The 19,757-nt window shown below is 35.0% G+C and overlaps 1 protein-coding gene across 14 annotated transcripts in view; it reads left to right on the top strand.

Annotated features, from left to right (window-relative positions):
• Nucleotides 1-19,757, top strand: part of Ncor1 (nuclear receptor corepressor 1) — a 154,183-nt gene that overhangs the window by 83,731 nt on the left and 50,695 nt on the right. For 12 of the 14 annotated variants that reach the window (XM_019205709.2, XM_033762759.1, XM_010611539.3 and 9 more), the window contains 4 exons: nucleotides 3,078-3,217; nucleotides 8,746-8,872; nucleotides 15,543-16,068; nucleotides 18,935-19,064. In XM_019205709.2, the coding sequence (XP_019061254.1) occupies nucleotides 3,078-3,217; nucleotides 8,746-8,872; nucleotides 15,543-16,068; nucleotides 18,935-19,064 (923 nt within the window). The remainder of the gene's footprint in view (nucleotides 1-3,077; nucleotides 3,218-8,745; nucleotides 8,873-15,542; nucleotides 16,069-18,934; nucleotides 19,065-19,757) is intronic. The other 2 variants (XM_019205699.2, XM_010611568.2) reach the window with 1 other exon arrangement.

Raw genomic sequence — 19,757 nt, 5'->3', positions numbered from 1 at the left:
CGGGTCTTTGCGCTTGCAAGGCAGGCAGTGGAACCACTGAGCCAAATCCCCGGCCCTTAAGATTTTTGATACAGTTTTATTTTGAGTATCATTAGAAATAAGTAGCTGTTTTTACTTTTTCAGAATAGTTGTGACTATATACTATTGAAATTTTTGAACAAATTTTGGTATAAAGCCTATATTTCTATTATTTTAAAGTTGCATTAAATAGAATAGTAACTTCTTTCTCAGTTTGGATTTTTAAAGTCTTTGATTATAAACCACTAAGAAATTGTACTGTGGTTCAGAGGAGAGAACATTTTTTGTATCCGGACAGACAAAGATTTGAATTCTATTTCAGCTAGTTTTGTAGCTGTGTGGTCTTCCATCTCTCTCTGGAACTTTATGGATCTTCTGTTTGTCTCTCTGTGCTTATTAATGTAGTGTAATTTGAAATTAAACTAGAATTTCTAATAGCATAAATAATCTGGTTAATTTTAACAAAGATCAACTCTTTGGTTGTTATATTAGTCATTTTCTCATTGCTGTAACAAAATACCTGACACCTGTAATTTAAAGGAGAGGTTTATTTTGACACATGGTTTTGGAGCCTTCAGTTCATAGTTGGCTGCGTCCAAGGCAGAAATAGCATGCTGGAAGGCATTGCAGAGGAGAGCTGTTCAACTCGTAACAACCAGAAAGCAAGGGCAAGAGAAAAGGAAGGAGGGAGGGGAAAGAATATACTCTGCTAGTGGCCCACCCATTCAACCAGGCCCCACCTACTAATAGCACATAAATTGCTGATGAGTGTGCATATAGAAAGAGTATAGTACCACCTTGATGCATTCACTTTCAATTTAGACTTTTAAGGGACATTTTAGATCTAAACCTAACAGTGGTTAAACATTTACTGTCTAGTTCTAAATAGAAATTATTTTATATAGCTTGATCTTTTGGTAACACATTTTATTCAGAAAATTTTAATATGCAGGTAATGAATGATACATTTTAGATTCATATATAACTTAACTTTACAAAAAATAAAAGTTTAAATTATTCTGTTTTCAAAGTATTTTTATTTAAACTATTTCCCATGACTGGAATATGCTACTAAATTTGTATGATTTCAAAAAGATTAACAGGTATTCTCATTTTATCATCAAAATGGCATGGTTAAGGGCCGGGGATTTAGCTCAGTGGAGCCATGCCTGCCTTACAAGTGCAAGGTCCTGAGTTCGATCCCCAGTACAAAAAAAAACCCCAAAACAAAAGAAAACAAAAGTCCTGGTAAGTCAGGAAATATAAGCTATATATATAAAATTATATTTTAATGCAGATATAGCTGTTTATATTCAACATTCTTTTACTCTTATATCAAGTAAGATTTGATAGTCAATTTTCTATTTGTATAATTGAAGAAGTTATTTGTATTAGCCTTAAATAACTGATATTTATAAATTGTTAAACTTGTATTGAAGATTTCTGCTTGGATACTTCTGTTATGTAAGGTTTATCTTGACAGCTCTGTACATGTATACACAGGAGTTTATATACTCAAAAATCTTTGCCCATATGTATATACGTATTGCATATATGTATTGATAAAAGGTGTGTTAAATTCCATAAGTTTCTTAATGTTTTAAAGCAGGATTATTTTAAATACTAGTTAAAATTTTTTCAGGCCATTACTTGAATGTGAATTGGCTGGACAAATGCTGAGTATAAGTGAAGTTTTGTGTTAATTGTTGATATGCATATATTTTATTTTTTTATTAGTACATGTTTGCAGTGCATTATGTTTACATTCATTGTAGGGGGTAGGTACGTGTAAACGTCTTAATTGCTTTTTAATTCTCCCATCCCTCCATTTCTAAATACCCTTCCCATTTGCAAAAAGATCTGTCTCTATGTTTCCCATTGTCTTTTACTTTGCTTTTATTTATATTTTGGGTTTCCCAAATAAGAGAAACTATGAAATATTTAACTTATGTGTCTGATTAACTTCATATAACATTATGGTTTCAAGGTGGATCTATTTACTACAAATGATTCAAATTTATCCTTCTTTATGGCAGAGTAATACACCATTGTGTACAAAGACCATATATTCTTTATCCATTCATCTGTTGACTGGATACATAGGCCACTTCCAATATTAATTATTATGGATTATTTGCTGCTGTAAACATGGATATTCACATATCTGTAATATGATGTCTAAAGACTTCATATTTATATAATGTAACATCAAAAGAGTTAAAACTTTTTTGAGAAGATGCTTAGAACGAGAATAGCTGGACTAATGGAATTTCTAGTTTTAGATTTTTGGAGGAACCTCAATATTGATTTCTTTTGTGTTTTTCTGCCATTTTATATCCCACCAATAAATAATGTAGCAGGATAACTTTTCCCCACAGCCTTATTAGCATTTGTTATTGTTTGATGTTTTGGATGTTAGCCATTCTTTCTTCACTAAGATGGAATCTTAGTGTTGTTTTAATTTGCATTTCTCTGGTGGCCAGAGATGTTGAGCATTTTTTCATGTATTTATTGGCTATTTGTACTTCTGAGAAGGTCTGTTTATTTCAGTTGCCCATATGTTTCATTGGGTCTTTTAATAATAATTTTATATTTGATTACCTTGTTACTGATAGGCTGACCTCAAGGATCTCAAAGTACCTAATTGATATTTGAGCTTTTAACTTTTGGTTCAAAATTATCCTATCCCCATGGCTAAGATATATATCATGGTTATGGATTAGCCTTTTTATTCATGAGCATGTTTGAAATTTGTGATAAAAAATACAGAGCTATATGCCGGGGTTTTAGCTTAGTGGCACTGTGCCTGCTTTGCAAGCGCAAGGTCCTGAGTTCAATCCCTGGTACCAAAAAAAAAAAGAAGAAGAAAAGAAAGAAAGAAATATAGAGCTAAATGAGTCTTGTGTCATTAAATAGCTCAGTAAGGGTTGAAATACATCAGCAAGTAAAAACACATTGTTAGTGTTAATTTTTATGAAAATAATGATTAAGTTGATTTATTTTCTCTTATTTGCTTAATCGGGTAACTGTTTAATGCTTGATCTATTTTGAAAATACAGGCTTAGTAGAACATGGTCGTAACTGGGCAGCAATCGCCAAAATGGTGGGAACTAAAAGTGAAGCTCAGTGTAAAAACTTCTATTTTAACTATAAAAGGAGGCACAATCTTGACAACCTCTTACAGCAGCATAAACAGAAAGTGAGTATAACAGAATTGGTGAATCTTCCTGTTTTGTTTTCGAGTCTAGAGTTTGGTTTTAAAAGAAGCTTTTTTGTATCTTATATTTTTATTTGTGCATTTACTTATAGCAGGTTTTCAGTACAGGTTGACTTTTTCTCTTTTTTGTACCCACAGAGAAAGTTTATATTTGTAGTAATGGGAATCAGTTTTTTTGAATTGCTGTAGACTGGATTTGAAAACTACATTTTTGAATTTTCTTTGAAAACTTTAGGTGAAGTTCTGTTGATCATGTCAAATGAGTAGATTTGGTATATTTTAAAAAATCTTTTTCAGAGAAAGCTTCTATGGAATAAAAAGGCCAGGGAGGGTAAGATTATTAAAAATTCCTTAACGAGGAACATCCAGTGTAATGGGTCTTAGAGCTTTTTAGCAGGTTTGTAAGATTAAAAAAAAAAAAAGACTATTTTCATAAAAATATTAGGCAAATATCAATTTGCCTTTTTTCTCTTGTGCTAAATGTCAAAACAGCTCTGATAAAATTCCTTATATCATCATTGGAAAGTACCAAGTGTGGTAGTACGGAATGTATTTTTATAATGAAGTATTTCCAGGTTTTTTGTTATTTTGTTTGTTTGTTTTGTTTTGTTTGAAAGAAAAGCCAGTTTTCCTTGTTGTGTGTCACATACCTGTAATTGCAGTACTCAGGAAGCTAAGACAGAAGGATCGCCATGATTTCAAGTGCAGCCTGGATTGTAGTGAGTTCAAGGCTGGCCTGGAATACATAGCAGAATCCTGTCTCAAAACAACAACAACAAAAAGAGAAAGGAAAGGGAAAGCCAGTTTGAGGGCTGGCAATGTAGCTTAGTGGTAGAGTACTTGTTTGGTACAAGCAAGAGACCTGAGTCTGGCCTACTACCAAAAGAAAAAGAAAGAACCAAAGAGGGAGGAGAGTAAATAAAATCCTAGTTTTGCTTAAGAATATCCTTGAGCACAAGCAACAATGACAATAATAATTTTACCCTACATCAATCTGTGTGATGAAAATATGCATAAAGGTCTTCTGCTTTATACTGAAGTATAATAGTTTTCTCAAGAAAAAGTGCTTTTGCAACTGAGTTCTATGTGAATTATACTTTCTTTTAGAATGGAATATCATTTTAGTTGAACGAATGATAAACTATGACTTCAGATTTTGATATTTGGCAAATAGATTGACAATAAAGGTTCTGCCTTTCATAATCTTGGTTGCCATTTTAAAATTTTGTGCTTTCAGCAAAAATGAAAATTATGGAAAATATATATTCCTTATGTGTGTTAGTTTTCAGTTACTGTAAGAAAATACCTGAGATAACAACATAAAGAAAGGTAAAGGTTATGTTGTTCCCTCATTGCTTTTGGAAGTTTTTGTGGTTGGTTGGCTCTATTGCTTGTAGGCTAGTGGAAAGGCAGCACATCATGACAGGAACAGTGATGGAGATCGGCCATTCACCTCAAGGCCAGGACAAGAAAAGAAGAAGGGAGAAATTAGGGTCCTGATATCCCCTTCCAGGGCATGTGTCCACAGACTTAAACCCTCCTAGGCTGGGGATTTAACTCAGTGGTTTTGCCACCACCTACCTTGCAAGTGCAAGGTCCAGAGTTTGATCCCCGGTACAAAAAAAAAAAACCCAGAATGATTTAAACCCTCCTTCTGAGTGGGGCCCATTGTAAAGATTCTACCCCCTCCAAATAATATCAGGGGCTGGGATCCAAGCCTTTAGCCCTTTGGGGTCATTACATATTCAAATTGCCAGCACATCTTAACACCTTCCTATTACAGACTTTTCTGGTGAGATCAGTGATAATAAAAATAATTGTGATGTTATATAATGAAATTATCCATATTTGAAAAATCTGCTTAAAGTCTGTTTCTTTTTCTTTTCCTTATTTTTTAAAAGATGTATAGGGATTAAACCCAGGGCTTTGCTCATGTTTTACAACCACTCCCATCACCAAGTTACATCTCCCATCCCTCAGTATTTTTGAAATGAACAATTCTTTTATTGCTAAAAGATGTATAAAAAATATTTTAATATACCAGAGTTCGAGGCAATAAGGTTTAATAGAGTACAGATAGTTTTTTGATATTGTTTCAGATTTCAGCTAATCTTTAAGTAGCTACTACTTATTGAGTCTTGGTATAATAGGAAATGACTACTTGCTCAAGTTTTAGTTAAGTATAAAAGCATAACACCCATAGTTATCAGAAGTCTATTAAAGTACCATTTTCTTTCCATTTGCATATTTGTGTGAGGCCAGAATTTTTTCATGTATTTCAACCAAAACATTATATCTATGATTAGATTATATATAGAAGCGTCAATGAGAATTATGCTGTTTTCTGTTAAACCGCACATTAAGGAGATCTCTGAAAAAAATAAAATAGTGCTACTTTTCCACTAAGTTATTTAAGTTAGTTTTTATTTTGGAAAATAGTTTTTTAAATTAAAAAACATGTTCTTAATGTTGGCATGTAAAGTGTTTATGGTTGCTTTTAATGAGTTAGTAAATGGCCACTCCTTTTTCCCCCTAGTAGAAAGCTCCTTAGGGTCCTTAATATTTTGAGGTCCTTAGACAAAAAAAAAAAATGAGAATCATTAAGGAGTGATAAAGTAATGAAAACTCAGATATTTAAGGTTGCTGTGATCTGAACTTACAAAAAAGAATATGCAAAATATAACACTGAATATGGTGTATACAAAAGCAGTTTTTAGGTTAAAAATAAGTTGAATACAAGAGTTAAAATGTCTTTGATAACAACCAAAATACAAAGGAAAAAAATAACAAAAAAGTTTACTGATAAAAACTTGACTTCAGATGATACCATCTAAAATGTTTCAAAAGAAAGTCAAAGAATGAAGCAGGTTGTGTTTCTAAAATGTGAATGTTGTATTAGTTAGAGATCTTCAGGGAGACTAAAGAAGCAGAATGTGTTTATACATATTTAGAGAGAAGGCCATAGGGAGGAAGAACTGGGACAGGGTGAGGAAATATTTTTTAAGGATTTGGCCCTTGCAATTACAGAGTCTTAACCAGTTTGAAATCTCATGGGGTCATGTCTGCTGGCGGATGGAGACTTACCGAAAAGTTGGAATTGGAATCTAGAGGTGATCTGCAGAATTCTACCTTCCTGTAGGTGTTAGAGGGAATCAGACAGTCTTTGTTCTGTTCGTGACTACAGTTGATTGGATAAAGAACATTCCTTACTGAAAGCCCACTAATTTAAATTTAATCTCATTTTTAAAAACACCTACATAGAAACATCTAGAGTAATGTTTAGCCAAATAAGCTGGACAAAGTAGCCCAGCCAAGCCGACACAGAAATAGCAATATAAATAGTTACAATTAACATAATACAGACAGCAGGCTTCAATTCATTGTCTTAAAAAATTATTATATAGAGTATTTTATCTTTATAGAAAAGATTCAGAGATTTAAAAAAAATTCTTTGAAAGATACATGTGACCTTGGGATCATATGGTCATATGAATGTGTGTGTTACAATTCTGTGTCATTTGGATTAAAATTTAATGAATAGCATCATATAGGATAGAAAGTGATTGGAAATGCAGTAAGAAACTGCATATGAAGAAAGGAATGTTGTCCAGTGTTGGTAAAAAGCTGTCACTTCTAGAGTTATTAGTAAGATCAAATAGAATCAATGTTTGCAAAGGAAGGCTATAGATTAGGCACTGGAAAAATCCATATTTAGCTGTTGTCTAATGCTTTAAAATATTATAGTGTTATTCGTGGAATCTTCTGAAAGCTTTTAAAGAAGTATGACAAGTGTCTCTTTGAGATTATTCCCTTACATTCCTGCCAGAAGGAATAGATTGATAACCTTGAGAATTTCACCTACTTTTATGATTAATCTTGGAGATTATTTCTCTTGAGTTAATTAAGAGATTAGGTTGCATCCAAAGTGATATTGTCATATATAAACTAAGAATAATAACTAGATAAACTGATAATACTTTAGCAGATGGGGCATTGTTATTAGTTACTTTCCTGTCCCTGGGACAAAATAACTTATATCCACAATTTAAAGGCAGAGAGGTTTATTTTGGCTATGCTTTGGGAGGAGTTAGTCCATGTTTAGTTGGCACCAAGACAGAAAAGCAGGTGGAAGGGCTGGGTGGAGGAAAGCTGCTCACCCCTTTCTGGCAGCCCAGAAAGCAGAGGAAGAGAAGGGAGCATTTGGGGACAAGCATATATATTTCCAGATCATATCCCCAGTAACCTACCTCTAAACAGGCCCCATCAGTTGGATTTATCCACTGATGAAGTATAGTGTCCCTGTAATCCAGTCACCTTCTCAGGTCCCACCTATGAACACCAGACTTCCAGGGGATGTTTTAGATCTGAACCATAGCAGAAGTAGTGACCTGTTTTCCTGAGTTTTGCTGGGAGAAGCTGACAGCTGAAGTAAGGTGAAATGTAGATTCTGTGAGAGTCATAGCTTTTCCGGGACTGTTGGACCATGTATCTGCAAACACTAATACCTTACATTTAGATATGTATATATATTTTCGGAGACGTGATCACACTAGAAAAATAAATGGTTTTATATAATACGTAGTTTGCAAAACGGGACATACTATTTAAACAACAACAAAAAGGAATTTATCCTCATTGTTAATAAATTCAGTAATATGACCAATAACGAGTTATTGCCTGTAAAACTGCATGAGTCATTTTTAGTATATGTGTTGCCAAAGCGAGCACAAAACTGCATAATTATTAATGCTAGTGAAGGAAGTTTATTGAGCATTAATACTAAGAATAGAAAATTACTTAAATGCCTGCAAATAGAATTTCAACTACATATTAACAAGTTTTGTTTTGCTTGTTTTTTTGTTTTGAAACACTGTTTCCCTGTATAGTTCAGGCCTTGAACTGGTAATGGTGATCCTCCTGCTCAGCTTCTCCAGAGTGCTGGGATTACAGGCATGTGCCACCATGCCCAGCCATAGTAGTGTTTCTATGGGATCTTAGTAAATTGTTTGAAGAATTTATAACATAGGGATATATTCAGTTTATAGGTACATTAGGTTAAAAAATAGTATATATTATTACATAGGGCTATCCAAGGTGTGTTTTCATGTATACATAAAGATTTGTATATAAATATATTTATGTAAAGGGCTGAAAGGAAATGTACCAGTATACTTAGAATCTCTAGCTGTTCAAATTTTTGAAAATACCTGGTCCTTTCACATTTTAATGTATATGTTATCTTTATTAGAAAATAAGTGTGTTATTTTAATTAGAAAGATACACTATTTGAGGAGGATGTTGGAGATTTGCAATTGCAAAAATGGTTCAGATGTAATTACCTATACAAAAGGCTAGTTCCTAGTTGCCCAGATACTTTTGGACTTTACCCAAAACCCTTGTCAGATACAGTGTTGTCTAGTATGTTTGTCAGAATTCTTCACTATTTCAAAAATGAAAAGATTTGAGTTTTTAGTTATTTAAATCATCAATAATACCATTTACACTTTTAGACTTCACGAAAACCTCGTGAAGAGCGAGATGTGTCTCAATGTGAAAGTGTCGCTTCCACTGTTTCTGCTCAAGAGGATGAAGATATTGAAGCCTCCAATGAAGAAGAAAATCCAGAAGATAGTGAAGGTATCTCAGAATCTTAAATTTCATTGCAACTTCTGCTATCCCATATATGTAATTTTTATTTTAGCCATTTTTGTAGGAATTGCTTCGTTGAAGAAATATATCAATGTTTTTATTGCATTGTCTTTAAACTTGAACATAATGTGTTTATTCATTTGATCAACTAATATTTATGTAGCACTTAAGGTGGTCCAGGTGCTACAAACAGACGATCTTGACAGTGACAGTCCTGCTTCAGATACTAAATGACATCATCAATAAAAATGTATGTGTCTTTATTGTTCCCAAATGTACTTGTTCATTTTGTATCTTTTTATATTTCTCTATACATTTTAGCCTTGATTTTGGGTTATTTCATATTTTTACAAAGATTTACATACAACATATTTATTCTTTCATGTAACAAGAATTAATGACCCTAAAAGCAGTGATAGAGAAATAACCCAAGAAACTCTTAAGAAATAAAATACCCTTTGTCACTTAAACAAATCAATGATAGTTTCCCCAAAATAATGTTTGTTTTGAGTTTTTGCGAAAGAGTGAATAAAGCACCTAACTTACTTCACTTTATATTACTGTTAACATTTTTGTGGATTTTCCTGTAAATTGTTTCTGCTGTGGAGATTCTCATGTGACTTTTAGTAGCTCTTTATATATTATATATTAAACATGTTTATGTTTTGTATATGTATATCATTTGCTTTTTTTTTAAATTAGCACAGTTTAAAGTTTGTATATGTTAGAGCTGTTTATCTTTTTTGGGGGGTGAGTGCTTATATTTTGTATAAGCTTTGGAAGCTTTATACATGCCAGGTTTAGAAATACTAGGTTTATTTTAGTAATACAGATTAAAATTGTCTTTTAAACTTGAAATTTATCATGAATTGTTTTTTGGCTTTAAACAATAAGTAAATGTTTTTCTGTTTTCTGATTTTTGTTGCTTTTTTTTTTTTAATGAGGTAATTGTTAAGTGTAAAGAGACTATTGGAGCAGGCTCACCCTGGATAGTGTAAGAATGCCACAAGTGATACAAGGCAGTTTGGTAACTTTAGGTTACTTTCAGGGGTTATAAGAGTTTGCTTATTTTAATGGGTTAGTATCTAGTTGCTATAGTATTCCCCAGGGTTATAAATGTAACAAAACTCTTAAAATAGTCCCTCTTGTACACTGTGAAAGTTATCTGCATTTACCACTATCTGAAAGTGTTAAATGGTACATTTTTATTTTGAAAAAGATACCACATCCACCTGACTTTTATTATGCTACATTGTTGTGATTCTTCTTTTTTATTATTAATTGTTGTTAATCTTTCATTAGCTTAATTCCTAAATTAAGCTTTATCATAGTTATATATGTATAGGACAAAACATTGTACATATAGTGTTTGATACCATCTGTGTTTTTGGGCATCTGTTTAGGGTCTTGGAATGTATTCCCCATGAATAAAGGGGGATAACTGTATTAATCTTGTGCTGACACAATAGAATATATAGACTAGGTGATTTAAACCACAGAAATTTATTTTTATAGTCTGTAGGCTGGAAGTCCAAGATCACAGTGCTGGTAGAGTTGCTTTCTGATGAGAGCTCTCTTCCTGCCTTGCAGATAGCCAGCTGCCTCCTCACTTTGTCCTCAAATCACCTTTCTTCTGTGTTTGCACACTCATGGTGTATTTTTCTTCCTAACAACTGCCCCACTGGATTACAGCATACCATTATGACCTCATTTAATTTCAGTTATCTCTTATATGCCCTTTCTCGAAATCTAGTCACATTGGAAGTTAATCATTCAACATAAGAAATAGGGGGAGGGGTTACAATTTAGTCTGTAATAGAACCAAGCCTGTTCTTATAAATCTGTTAATTCCAGACCACAAAAGTCTATCCATAGATAGGCTGGCAGATTCTTTAAAATTGAGTATCAAAATTTCTTTTTCCATTCTGTTTTCTTTGTTACTTTGTCTCAGTGTGAAGGTTTTTCAAGTATGATATTAAAATTAACACCATACTTTCCCAAGTATCGTACAATAAGTCCCCAACTTACTGAGTTCCATTAAGGGAGAATGTTCATAAGTTGGATTTGTTAGTCCAGCAAAAGTGAATCTTATGTGAAAGATACACGCTGTTCACCCCATTTTTTGGTCAGGTCTTCAGACTTTTAGCTTTTACTTTTATAAGCATTGAGCTGAGTGGTGCTCAAGAAGTTTCTCCATCTCCTCTATCACTTTACCACACTTTTTGGATGTTATTATTGACTTCATTGGTACAGTAGACTTAACATGTTCCATAATCTTGTGCTTGTTTAGAATTGTGCCAATTCAGCCGAACAATTCATGTTATAAGACCTACCGTCTTTTTACCTCAGTCCAATCTCTGAATTATTTTTTACTTCTCTGTGCTTCCTAGCAGTCCACTGCTTTTCCTCATCCTGAGCTTTGATTGAACACTGTCGTACTTTACACTGTTGCACTGTACAGTGAGCACACAGCAGCACAACTATAACAGTATCCAGCAAACACATGAGCTACCTCCATGATTTGTCTGCATCTGTGAATGTTCATAATACAAGGTCCATTCATATCTAAAGTCACAACTCAATAAATGTTTTTGAGTAGGGGACTTACTATATTAAGTTAGTGTGTCTAGTTGGTCCAGTGTAGAGTAGGATGGTCACATCTTGTTTAGTCTGAATAGTACCCTATTAATAGGAAATGAATTCACCAGTAGATTGTGAGTTTTCTCTTCATTTTGACTTAGCATCATTTGGAAAGTCAGAAAAAATGTAAATACAGTTTACATCACCTATGATTCTGCACTTATTGTTAATCTTAATGAGACACTGCTGATGTACTTGTGTGGCAAGGTTCTTGCCAGTGGAAAAATAAAGCCAAACTGCTGCAGAGCAAATTCCTTTATCTCTTCTCCTAAAACACATCTGACTGTGAGTATCTCTCCAGAATTAGAATAAATAGTCAAATCACAAAGCCTGTGCCTGCCTGCCTGACCATCTACCTCCTCCCTCTAGTCTTGTCCGTCCTTCCTCCCTTCCTCCCTCCTTCCTCAATTCCCAGTACTAGGGATTGAATCAAGGTTGGACATGCTAGGCAAGTGCTCAACCCCTGAGTTACACCCCTTATGCTCTTTTATTTTGAAATAGGGTCCCACTAAGTTTCCCAGGCTGATCTAGAACTGTGATCTTCCTGCCTAAGCCTCCAGAGTAGCTGGGATCTCAAGTGTGTGACACTACACCCAGTTGCTTCTGTCTTCTTCTGTCTTCTTCTAAGTCATACTGGGAGGGTTTTTTGGTGTTTTTTTTTTTTTGTGTGGTTTTTTTTTTTGGGGGGGGATACATTTGGCTGATGCTTGGAGAAGCATTATGCTTTAGAAATATTCCTGCTCTTCTGTATCTTGGGAGAAGATAATTTAAAAAGTGCTTATATTAAATGATAATCATTTATACAGTCGCTGATGTGTCTTCTGATAGTATCATGATAAGTGACTTGTTTGCCCCTGGTTTGGGGGCTTTCCATCAATAAAGAAATAAAGGTTAAATCGGACTTTTTATTAGCTTTTCCTATTTTCTTAGCATAGTTTACTAATGTTAATTGTTATCACATGTAAAGGACTTACAACATCTAAGGTACTTTTCTCAGTTCTTGTCTTTTGTTTTAGAGACTTGAACTCTTATCTGAATTCTATGCTCATGCATCTAAGTATGTACCCTAGTATTTCCATGTGAATGCCTAAGAGTCATCTCAACATTAACATCTGAAGCAAACTTTATTTTTCCAGGATCACAAGCTGCTGCTTTCTTCAGTCTTTCCCTGTTACTTTTGTACCTCACTCATATCCCACTCATGGTCCAGCAGCAAATAATTGTTAGCATTTTGATGGGGCGGGGAGGGGGGGACCAGGGATTGAACTCAGGTCCTTGTGCTTGCAAGGCAGGCAGCGGCACCATTGAGCTAAATCCCTGGCCCTGTTAGCGTTTTCTTAAACATGCTCTTCAAAATTATATCTCTCGGGGGCCAGGGATTTAGCTCAGAGGTTCCACTCACTGCCTGCCTTGCAAGCGCAAGGACCAGAGTTCAATCCTTGGTACCAAAAAAAACAAAAATCTCTCCCTGGCCGGGGATTTGGCTCAGTGGTTCCACCGCCTGCCTCGCAAGTACAAGGGCCCGAGTTTGATCCCCAGTACCAAAAAAAAAAAAAATTTTTTTCTGCCTAAAATTAGATCTCTCCCCTCTATTTCACTAGCTTCCTGTTTGGCCTCCTAGCTTCTTGTGTTATTCTATTTTTTTCTTCCATAAAGCAGCCAGATTACTTCTTATAAAATATAAACCAGATTACTTTTTTCCTATTCCAAATCCTATAGTGCTTTCCCAACTTACTAAAAATAAAAGTCCAGAGGCCTTTCTATGGCTCATGAGGCCCTACATGATTTGGCCTTTATGGCTCTATATGAATTTTATTTTTTCTTCAGTGCTAGGGATTGAACACTGAACTACATCCCCATCCCTTTTTATTTTTTGAGAAATGTTTTTGCTAAGTTGATAAATTGACAGTCTGGGCTTGAATTTGTGATCCTTCTGCCTCAGCCTCCCAGAATGCTGAGATTAGAGGTGTATGCCACCACGGTCAGCCCTAACTCAACAATTCCACCAGGGGCCTTGGCACTTTCTGGTCTCTCTCTCTTGAGTGTTCTTCCCTAACTGTGCCCATGACTCACTCTTGCATTTCCTTCAGGTCTCCGTTCAGATGTTACTCTATGCCTATAATCCATCTTCATGTACTCTTTAGTTTTGTGATTTAGTAACTCACTGTCTAATATTTATAGTTTATTTCACACTACAATGTAAGCTCCCTAAGACCGTATAATTTGATTTTTTTCACTGCTCTGTTCCCTGTACCTAAAACAACTTCCTGCACATAGTACATTGATTCTTCATACATATGTGACTCAGTTAAATAATAAATTTATAGGGTTTTGGGTTTTTTGGTACCATGTATCTAACTCGGGACCTCGTGTTTGCAAGGCAAGTGGCACTACTGAGCTAAATCCCCAGCACTATAGGGTTTTTAGAACAGTTTGTAATGTGTTAAAAATGTTTTTTTTTTCAAAGTTGGTCATATAGTTTTTTAATTTTCCCATGCAGCTGGCATATTTATGGTTTTACAGTTTTGGTTTTCTATTTTCATTAAAATATTTCTCAGGCGGGGGATTTAGCTCAGTGGTTCCACTGCCTGCCTTGCAAACACAAGGACCTGAGTTTAATAAACAAAAAACAATTAAGATATTTCTCCAAATTTCAAAAGGTTGTATATATTTTGTTCAATTTAATATCTAAACATTAAAAAAAACCTTTCATCTGGATTTTTATTTACACAAAGAGAAGGCACATGTTTTTCTTCCAACTAAAGAGCCAATTCTGACAGAAGTGTCTTGTTAAATCATCCTTTACCCAGTGATTTAAAATAATACCTGCGATTAGCTTAATTTTCCATATACATTTGGATCTATCCCTATATATTATTTTGTATCACTGATGTACTTTGTCACTGTGGCAGTTCTAAACATGTTTTAACACACCAAAGTTATGATCAGTTTGAATATCTAGGCAATCCTTCCCACACTTTTCCTTTTTATAATTTTCTGGGACTTTTAAGGACTTACCCATATAAACTGTTGTTTCATTTAGTTTAATCAAATTTTCAGAACCATATGGATTCTCACTGGAAGTGTATTAAATATATAATATATTAATTTTAGGGAGACTTAAATGTTTGAGTAAATCATCTAAAATGTTACTGCTGTGATGAACATTATAACAATTGGCAAACTGGGAGTAGCTCAAGGGTCCTACAGTAGAGGAAAGTTCCAGTAAATTTAAGGCCTAGTTCTCTATACCCATTTGTTCAGTTTATATTTCAGCCAATATTTGAATCTGATCTGCCAGGCACAGTGCTTGTCACTAGGACTTAAATATTAATCAGAGTATATGATCTCTGTCCATACGGAATTTATAGCCTAGTAAAAAAAACAGTCAAGAATCAGTTATGAATTCAGATGATAAGAGCTGTAGTAACACAGTTTAACTTTTGTTAAGGAAGCCCTAGAGTACCTTTTAAGCATGTGGTATTTAAAGTGAAATTCAGAAGAAATTGTTACAAAAGGGATTAAAATAAAAATTTATGGAATATTATTCCAGATCTGTTTTTTAGTGTGTTAGACACATATGGCTATTAAGCACTTGAAATATCGGTAATCCAGATTGAGATCTGCTGCAAATGTAAATATACATCAGCTTTTGAAGACTTAGTACCAATAAAAGGTAAAATACTCTATCATTTTCTATATTGGTTATATCTTGAAATAATAACTCCATTTACAGGAATGGATTTTGTGTACTTTTTTCCCAGCTTTTTTTTTGTTTTTCAAATTTCAAAGTAGGGTTTTTTTTCAGACTTTAAAACCCATACAGTTTCAATTTCAGAGGGTCAAGATATTTTAATCTTCCACAGAAAACTCTTAACTTTACCAATGGCTGTAAATACATCATTGAAGTCATCAAAGGAGTATAATTCATCCTAAACAACCACTTTCAAGCATGGTTTCTGTCACCACCTGAAACATGTTCATTATCAGATTTTTATGCTGTATCATTATCTTTAAGGTGCTGAAAATAGTTCTGATACAGAAAGTGCTCCTTCTCCTTCACCAGTTGAAGCTGTCAAGCCCAGTGAAGACAGCAGTGAAAATGCTGCTTCTCGAGGAAACACTGAACCTGTGGCTGAGCTCGAGTCCACCAGTGAAACTGCACAGGCTGTGTCTCCCTCCTCAACAGTTCCAAGTACAAAACCAGCTGAAAATGAGAAGGTGGAGACTCAGGCAGATGACAGCATCTCTGTTGAGACGGCAGAGCCGATGGACGTAGACCATCAGGAGCACCATGCTGCCACTGCCAGGGCACACTCTGTAGATGTTGAAATGGGAGTGCCAGAAAACAGTACATCTACAGGTGAAGGAGATACCAAAGAAAGAGACTTGGAGAGAGGTAGTGAGAAGACAGAGCCTAGAGATGAAGATGTGGTGGTGGCTCAGCAGATAAGTACACAAAGACCCGAACCCCAGTCAGACAATGATTCCAGTGCCACGTGCAGTGCTGATGAAGATGTGGATGGTGAGCCGGAGAGGCAGAGGTGAGTGAGACTCATTCTATTTTATGCTGGTTGCTGACTGAGTTGCAAAATGGTGCTATTTGCAGAGGTGATGCCTATACAAATATTGGCAATAATGGACAATGTGAAATAGGAAGAAAGGGGCTAAAGGTGTAGGGAAAGTAGGAAGGATAGGGGAGAGGTAATAAGGGAAAAGAAAAATACAAGAATATGAAGAAATAGAAATGAGGTGTTTGTAAAGAGGGAGGGAGGAGAGGGTGATGGGAGGGCAGGGACAAGGGGAAAAAAAGAGAACCAGGACCTGTCATGTAAAGGTTCAAGATCCCAATGATGAATGTAACTACTGTATACCTAAAATGTACCAATAAACTCAATGAGGAAAAAACAAATATTGGCAAGTTACAGATAGTTTGTATGTTTCTATTTTATTTTATTATTTTTTAAAACGTTTTGGTTTTTGAGATTGAGTCTTGCTATGTATTCTAGCCCAACCTGAAATTTACTATGTATCCCGGGGTGACCATGAACTTGTATTGATTCTCCTGGCTCAGCCTCCCAAGTGCTGGGATTACAGTCATATACCACCACACCCTGCAGTCTGTATAATTTCAGTAGTGTCCTGTGATGCTGTTTATCTGCTTAAATAATCAAGAGCAACTTTCATAGTGTGTACTGTGTCATTTTATTTTCTGTCCATATTCAATATATTTTATATTTTAATACTCTAGATTGAAATTTGGTACTAAAATAATAATATTAAACATTACATGATGGTGCCTTGAACTGGGGATTGAACTTGGGTCCTTGTGCTTGTGAGGCACTGAGCTAAATCCCCGGCCCAGCCCTCGATTTTTGTTTGTTTGTTTGTTTGTTTTGTTGTTTTTTTGAGACAGGGTTTCACTGTGTAGTTGAGACTGACCTGAAATTCACTATGTAGCCCAGGCTGGTCTCGAACTCACAGAGATCCTCCTGCCTCAGCCTCCTGAGGCAGCCCTCGATTTTTATATAGTAAATCCTAGAATTTTTATCAGTAAGAATTTAAGTAAAATAGGGATTCTTCCTAACTATTGGTTTACCAGAAAATTGGCTGTGTAGATGATTATTTTTTCTGTCATCTCATAATAATCTAGATTTTATTTTAATGGTCCCATCTGTTTTTGTTTTATGTATATTTGTGTGCTGGGATTGAACCAAGGGCCTCACACATTCTAGGCAAGCACTCTACCACTGAGCTACATCCCCAGACCTTTAACAATTTTTTAAATTTTGAGATAGGGCCTTGCAAAGTTGCCTCAGCTGACCTGAAGCTTGTGATCATCTTGCCTCAGCCTGAGTAGCTAGGATTGAAGGCATGTACCACCTACGACAAGCCAGCTCAATGGTCCATCTTTAATTGGAGTAAATATGAATGGATTCAAGCTGTGTGATCTTTTTTTAAAGCATTCTTTAATGAACCATGTCATCTGAAATAAGGAATACCTGTCATTTGAACTTGTTGGTTTTGGTAACTCTATTTATGTTAGAAGAAAAATTAGGAAAACAGCATTCCGAAAGAGTGAACATCATAAGATTTAAACCAAAAGTCAGAAATTCCTGGTAGTGCTGGGAATGTAGCTCTAGCACCCTTGCTAGCATGTACAAGACCCTGGGTCTGATTTCTAGCACCTCAAAAAACAAAACAAAACAAAATTCCATTTAAAAACGTGCTTATTTCTCAGTGGTGTCTTAAAGCCTATGTTATTTCCAAACTGTCAAAATAACACTTTCAGTTTTTTACATCTTTAGTATCATCTTTTTATTTAATGCAATATGTAAATTGTTTTCTTTTATGTATTGTAATTTTCTAACTAATTTATATGCTTTAAAATACTCACTTTTGAAGCTGGGCGTGGTGGCACACACTTGTAATTCCAGTACTAGGGAGTCTGAGAGAGGAGGACTGCCAGGAGTTTAAGGCCAGCCTGGGCTATGGAGTGAATTCAAGACCAGCCAGAACTTGAGACCCTGTCTCAAAAATTATTTTAAAGTAAAATATTCTCTTTCCGCCAATGACTCACAACATTGGGGAATATGAACAAGTGTATAAGAGATAACACTAGTATGTAATTTTCCAAAGTTTATATGTGAGACATCCTAAACTCAAGTGTATTAAAACTCAGAGAAGTAGGTGGTAATGGTTATGAGTGATTGTGAGCAGAATACTGCATGCGTATGAATGCTGGGTCTGCCTTGATGTTTTTTTCCATTTTTCATGAGAAGCCAGTAGTCTGAGATTTTTAGGAAAATTCTCAAATTTCAAAATAGCAGTGACATAACCTATAATGCCAGCTAAACATTTTATAGCAGATAACTAATTTTTGTGATAAATTAGGACTGTACAGTACTTTTTGATTTGTTTTTTGGTTTTTGGTGGTGCTGGTGAGTGAACCCAGGGAGCACTGAGATATACCTCTCCGTTCTTTTTATTTTTGTGACGGGGTCTTGCTAAGTTGCCTAGGCTGGCCTGTAGTTGCAGCCTTCCTATCTAAGCCTTTCAAGTAGCTCAGTAATCAGGTACGCATGCATTTTAAAATGCCTTTTATTCCGCTTGTTTTTTTGGTTAGATGTAGATAGCTTAATTCAGATAAATATCAATCCATAAGTCAGTAGTAGGTTTTTTTTTCTTGATGTTTTAATGTTTATTTGGTGCTAAGAATTGAACCTAGGGTCTCAGGCATACTAGGTAAGTGCTCTATCACTGAGCCAATCCCCCAGCCCTGTTTGTATCTTTGAAGAGTTAATATGACAACTGTATGAGTATGTATGTACTTGCTAACTTAAGTGATTACATGTTTGAAGTCTTAAATAAAAATGTTTATATATCTTCTTTTAAAATTGCCAATTGTAGAATGTTTCCTATGGATCCAAAGCCTTCATTGTTAAACCCAACTGGATCTATACTAGTCTCATCCCCAATAAAAGCAAATCCATTGGACCTACCGCAGCTTCAGCATCGAGCTGCCATTATTCCACCAATGGTAAGTTCTCAGTGTACGTTAGAAAAGTAAAGTTGAAATTTAGAGGTTGGTCTGTTTGGGTGGATGGGTCTGTCTGTCTGTCTGTCTATCTCTCTAATCTTATCTTATATGCTACCGGGATTGTCAGAGTCTCTGTAGATACCCAGGCCTTTTTCTGTTTTTTTGAGAATGAGTCTCACCAAGTCAGTTGGGCTGGGCTTGAACTTGAGATCATCCGACCTGAGCTTCCCAGAGTGCAACCAACATCTGGCTTATACAGAGACCTTTAATTGATTCTTAATTTTCTAAAATAATAATAATAATGTAAGAAAAAGTAATATGAAATGAACCATTATAAACAATTTAAAGTGTATAGTTCAGTATTTTTAACTATATGTTCATATTTTTGTGAAACAGATTTTCAGAATTTTGTTTTTCTTCCAAATCCAAAACTCTGTTCTAAACAACCCCTCTTGACTAACCACTGTACTCTAAAAAAATGAACAGACTGCAAACCATCATGATGGTTAGGGGTTGCCTATGTGAAGCTCACCAAGAGGCCTGTACATGATCATTAGGGGTGGACTGTATGAAGAATGATTGATCCATTTCTGGTCTGAAGAGAATTGAACTGTTAATAATTGGTTAAGGAAGGGGAAAGAGATTGATTAGTGAAAACGACTGCCAGTTTACTGGCTGTGGAGGCTAAGATAT

The sequence above is a fragment of the Fukomys damarensis genome, unplaced genomic scaffold, assembly GCF_012274545.1.
Source record: "Fukomys damarensis isolate Sample0158 unplaced genomic scaffold, DMR_v1.0_HiC HiC_scaffold_13, whole genome shotgun sequence".
Classification (NCBI taxonomy): Eukaryota; Metazoa; Chordata; class Mammalia; order Rodentia; family Bathyergidae; genus Fukomys; species Fukomys damarensis.
The sequence above is the reverse complement of the archived record's forward strand: the minus strand, read 5'-3'. Positions and strand labels throughout refer to the sequence as shown.